Genomic DNA, 5626 nt, shown 5'->3' on the forward strand with positions numbered 1-5626 from the left:
AACAAAAAATAAGGAAAAGAAATTAGAAATATAACATAACTACATTTCCCCTTGTGTAGTCACATTCCGAATTGTGGCACCATACTAGTTATCCATTAGCAACAGCATCAGATTTAGCAAACCAACAAGAAGCATGAAAAAGAAATTACTAGGAAATTATATAAAAAAAAAAAAAAAAAAAACAGATCTGCAGAGACAAAAATAAGAAATTAAAAAGGCTGGATTCCATGCTTTGAATTTAGATTTGCTTCAATAGAATTCCCTATTTAATCCAATCACAGGCTTCAATATTCAGGTTATGAATAAAGACAGGACAGAAATTAGACAGCCAGTGCTAAAAGTTAACATGCCTACTTATCCTTGTTGAAAATTTGAACCAAAGATACCTACTGGAAGACCATGTTCAAAGGGTAATCAACCTAACTGTTAGTAGCCTCTTTGAAACTAGTAAATAAATGATAGAAATAGCAAAAGGTATCAATGTATTGGGGAAGGAAATGAGCCTTACTCAACCCTAAAACCTAGCTCAATGGAATAGGATTGTGCGATTCTTGTAGGGAATATTTTTGGCAATATTGCTAGCTAGACATCTCAGCATACTCCCATATCCCAGAACTGGACATGTGCAGGTAACCTAACACCAAGACTTTAGGCTCTTAACCCCATAAACTAGCTAAAAGGTAGATGATTATCAAAATCTTGTGGCGAGTATTCTAATCATATCTCTAACAAATGTTGCACATCCTTACAATATATACAAGTTAGGACAGAAAGGGGAAAGGTTGGCATACATTTGACCATAACCATGGTCCGGACACAAGTAACTGTAGTTGTTTGTGCTTCCAGCCTGCCACGAGTACCTACACCTTCTAACTCATTCCAAAATGAAAACCTCTAGAAATGTTCAACTATCTAACTTGAATCAGAAAGTTAGGCATCTTTCTATAGCTAGTACAAACTAAAATACTGTAAACATACGACCAGAAAATATCATGCATAAATAAAAATAAACTTCCTTTACACCCACCTACAGTAGGAGAATCCGACTTTTCCCCATTAACAGCTGGCTGGCTATTGATTGTGAGGAAGCCCTTTGCGTTAATCCTCTCCAGCTGCTCATTGATGATCTTTGTCTCTGGCTGAAGACCATCTAATTCTGACCAAGGGTTGGTTCTCAACTTTCCAATGCAGTACATTCTAAACCGCTGGTATATAACAAAGGTGTAAATTTAGATGATGTTTAAGTGTTAACAAGATTACTCTAGCAATGTTCTAAGTGAAAAAATAACTCCACCTCATATATATCTTCAACGCTTTTCAAGGGAACTACCCATTCTTCAATAAGCTTCTTGTCCCGTGCACGTGGTCGCATGAACTACAAGAAAAAAACGATGAATTCTAGCCCTATCAAATAACAAGTACCAATTTCTAAAAGCTTCAATGTAGTTTTCACACTTCTGCTTCTGCCTTGTTTCCTTTCCCATGTGTTTTAGGCTTTGCATGAAAAAGTAATCAGGCTTTGCAATATGACCTTTCTATTCATTTTTTTCAAAACAAAGAGTTTATGCAGCATCATAATCACAAAAAACAATATATGCTACCCAAACCCTTGATTTCCAATGTAGGGCAACTAATATAATTCACATGACAACCAAGGTTTCAAATTGCAATTTACACTACAACCATAATTGTAGCCACAATATTGTGGTTTTGGAGGTTACTGTATCAGCATCAGAATCATAATTGCGATTGCATCAACTACATTTGTCAACTTTTAGTTTCTCCACAAAGAAATAATAAAATTTAATTTTAAATAAATGGTCTACTGTTAAACAATCAATTTTGATCTACTGATAGTGTAGAGGAGACTTTTTATCCTCTGGGAAAGAAAATAAAAGTTTTAAATAACACACATAAAATAAAATCAGTAAGCAACCGCGAGCACCTGATAATCAGTTAATGCACCATATGATGGGTTACAGGAATCACCCCAACGCCCATGTGGGTATTGATCCCATCCTATGGTTCGTGATATGTAGCTTTTTGGACGATTTGCCCTATAATAGTTGTACAAGGAAAGTAAGAAATCTTTCATACAGATTCACTCATTATGGAACACAACATGACAATTGCAAAGGTAACATACCAAAAGATTGGACGGACATCTTCTTTAACACGGAAAACATTTGTGGGACGTCTCCATGGTAAGGATCTAGAAATTTTGGACTCTTCAATTAAGCCAAGGTTCTGCCAGGAAAAAAAGAAACAGTAAACATTAATATCAACTTTCAATCAAGTTAAGTCTTCCAAAAATAACAAATGTACACATCTCATGCCATAGGAGCCAACCATTAGTATTGCTAATGCTGATTTCTCCATATTTAGTGTATAAAGATGCAATGTCTTAATTCCATGAGCTAAAATCTTTTTGCACATTTCAGTTCCCAAGTGAACTCCATAAGACTTGACAGCTTCTTCATTGTCCTTGATAGGCTCTAAAGCAGACATAATGTCAGCTGGTATCTAGATTATGTCATTGAAAATAAAACAATGTATTAGAGTCCATGGCACTTAAGTAATATAACAAATTGGTAAAATGTGACAAGTACACGAATACTAAGTAACAAAAACATATTATGTGAAAACATTTTATCTTAACATTCGTCCCTAGTACTAGTTAAATATGTTCACTCGTCCAACACAACAATCTAGTATGGGATCAATCATTACTCCCAGTGTATGTTCAGGTTTATTTTTTAATAATGTTCTGAAAGCACAACTGATATTTTCTTCAAGTATACGTGTATAAAGAGAGATCAATATTTAACATTCAAGTGCCTTTTTATTCTTTCTTTAGACCCCATCCAGCAACGTCCTTGAGACTTTTAAACATTTCCAATACTTAATACTTGGTCTACATTAAAAAAAAAAAAAAACAAAAACAAAAAAAAAAAATCTTACCTTGGTTTTACAAAACCCAGTCATACGGAGAAAGCCCTTGTAATTATTAATGGGCATAATTCCAGGTACGATAGGACAAGTTATTCCGATTTGGCGACAGTCATTCACAAATTTCAGGAATGTATCCGTATCATAAAATAACTGGGTGACAATCACATCTGCTCCCGCATCGAACTACAAAAAAAAAACATGAACTCAGAATAGGGGGCCCAAAGAAGAGGTAGAGAGATTAACAAAAAATACCTTGCAAAGGAATCCTTCACCACTTCCTATCCCTCACTTGCTACTTTTCATTTTCATTTAGAAGAAGAATAGCGAAGTTTATCCAAGAATGCAGCATTTCTCTTAAAAAAAAATTCTTTTTGCCCTTTTTGTTTAAGAAAGAAAGTCACAGTTAAAAGAATTCCCTAAATTATGTTCTAGAATTGAAAAAACAAAAATGGGTAGATTCTAATTCAATGACTAGACCTTGCTCTTCAGGTATTCAAGATCTTTTTGATAACCTTCTGCTGTAGCCAATCCATCACTTCCTATAACATCTGGATGTGCCTCTGAAGAGAAAGACTATAGATTGTAAGAGAAAATGATGGCAGAAAAAGGAGCATAAAAGCACTTAACAGAATGAGATAATGAAGATGAAAATAATGAGAAGTGTGTAACCTGGATAACCGGCAACAGTAATGCCAAAGTAGTCACCATATTTAGCTCTGATGTGTTTCACCTACAAAAAACATNAGCATCCAGAAAATCAGCACTCAAGACCAGACAAACTGAACTANCAGGATCACCAGCTAGTATCAAATTTTATGAAACTAAGCCCANAGTTTTATCATCACTAAGAATGCAGTATAATGTTCCAGAACTCATTAACAATGGATTTAAAAAGTTTCATTCTTTGTATTTTCAGGCAGTGCAGAGTATCCAGGTGCTTTGCCAATATCAAATTTACATCAAGGAACATGACTGACCCACTTTTAGTGGGGTCTCCCCTCCCCAAACACATTTTTTCCATCCACAATACTTGAATCCAAATCTAGCTCAAAAGAAGCAAGCCAATTCAACTCCAACCAAGAACTTCTTGGTCCAGCAGATCAAATATAATGAGACTGACAAATTATAACAGAGGACTCGGTCTGTGCAAAATTGAAATCTTTTCTTAAAAAAGGGTTTCTACGAAAATAGCTATAAACCATCAAAGTCTAGAATTGGTAAAAGAGAACCTGAGTTAGGGTGTTATGGTTCTCTAACTATCCGAGTTGAGATTGGCAAGCAAAAGGAATTGGTACCAGATCGCGTGCACAGGCAAAGCCGCCTTCAACCTGCACAAATTTGTCCTGGCCATGTGGGGGATCACCTCGAAGAGCAAGCACATTTTGGAGGCCATTGGACTTGATGGTCTGGAGAGCATGGTCTATCTTCTCAACAGGCATGTTAGTGCAGGTAAGGTGCATCATGGTCTCCACACAGACAATGTTCTGCATCCTGTTGGCAATTTCCAATGTTAGATCAGCTGTGGTTCCACCAGCACCCCAGGTGATATCACAAAACGAGGGATTGTGAGCCACCATGCGATCCATCCTCTCAAACAAATTGTCCACCCCATCCTCAGTCTTGGGCGGGAAGAACTCAAAGGAGAACACCACCCTGTTTGGATCAGCTGTGGCATCGCGTATTTTCTCTATGATCTTCATTTTCTACCTTTTTTATAGCTAAGACCAGGCCAAACAAAGCAGTAAGTAGATCAGATCAGCTAGATCCAACAACAATGGATTGGAAAACAATAAGAGGTTGATTATTCACACAACAACATTTTACACCTCCATCTCTCGCCATTACATCATTTCACATTAATTGTAAAATTCAGACGTGTAATTGTAAAGAAAGGCATCGAAAGCAACAATCCTGAGTCTAATTATGAACATTTTATAATTATAGCATCAAGAAAGAAAGGGAAGGAAGAGTTGAAAGGAACGAGAGCAATAGTCGTACCTTGTGGTATGAGGTGAGGAAGGGAGAGTTAGAGCAAGCGCGCAGTGTGAGGAGTGGAAGTGTGGTTATATAGAAACCTACCGACACATATACAAAGGTAGATCTGCTGTGAGAGACTATGGTTGGTGGCAACTGGCTACGGGTAAGGATCTTGTTCAAATTTTCTTCACATTTATGGGTGAGTGGGGACAACAACTAATTCTATTATGTTCTTTTTCACATCTCTTCACAAAAACTTGGAGATATTCTTTTTCCACCTTTTATTCAAAATGGGTTCTGCTGCCACTGTCACTTCCAATAAAAGAAAGAAAAAAAAAAAAAAAAAAAAAAAAAAAAAAAAAAAAAATATATATATATATATATATATATATATATATATATATAGAAAGAGACTTTTATATTCATAATTATTACTTTTATTTTACCTTTATAATATATTTATTTTTACTTTTTTAAAGATTAAAAATTTGTTATTCTTTAAATTTCTAATTAAAATTACTTAAATTTTATTTCGTAATACTATTACAAATTACACATTTTTCAATTTTATAATTTAATTAATTTTATTAATTTAAAACATTTAATCTAAATTCAAATAGTTAATTATTTTAAAAATATTTAAGTAAAAATTATATTTAATTTTATATATTCATAATTTTGTAACTAAAATTGTTTA

At 34.7% G+C, this 5626-nt stretch overlaps 1 protein-coding gene across 1 annotated transcript; it reads right to left on the reverse strand.

The window, feature by feature from the left end:
• Nucleotides 1–40: 40 nt before the first annotated feature.
• Nucleotides 41–5134, reverse strand: LOC106772224 (methylenetetrahydrofolate reductase 1-like). The gene is made up of 10 exons (XM_014658471.2): nucleotides 4951–5134; nucleotides 4248–4670; nucleotides 3622–3682; nucleotides 3430–3512; nucleotides 2962–3135; nucleotides 2350–2523; nucleotides 2147–2247; nucleotides 1946–2057; nucleotides 1295–1375; nucleotides 41–1205 (listed from the first exon to the last, which is right to left on the reverse strand). Exons 2-10 carry the CDS (start codon nucleotides 4650–4652, stop codon nucleotides 909–911), a joined length of 1488 nt encoding a protein of 495 aa, XP_014513957.1. The 5' UTR covers nucleotides 4653–4670; nucleotides 4951–5134; the 3' UTR covers nucleotides 41–908.
• Between the last annotated feature and the right edge of the window lie 492 nt (nucleotides 5135–5626).

The sequence above is a fragment of the Vigna radiata genome, chromosome 8 (genome assembly GCF_000741045.1).
Source record: "Vigna radiata var. radiata cultivar VC1973A chromosome 8, Vradiata_ver6, whole genome shotgun sequence".
In the NCBI taxonomy this organism is placed as follows: Eukaryota; Viridiplantae; Streptophyta; class Magnoliopsida; order Fabales; family Fabaceae; genus Vigna; species Vigna radiata.

Coding starts and splice junctions, on each gene's coding strand:
- LOC106772224 (XM_014658471.2), bottom strand. CDS start 4,652: ATGAAGATCATAGAGAAAATACGCGATGCCACAGCTGATCCAAACAGG. Junction 3,683..4,247: donor TTGCCTGTGCACGCGATCTG/GTACCAATTCCT, acceptor TGTTTTTTGTAG/GTGAAACACATCAGAGCTAA. Junction 3,513..3,621: donor TACTGTTGCCGGTTATCCAG/GTTACACACTTC, acceptor CTTTCTCTTCAG/AGGCACATCCAGATGTTATA.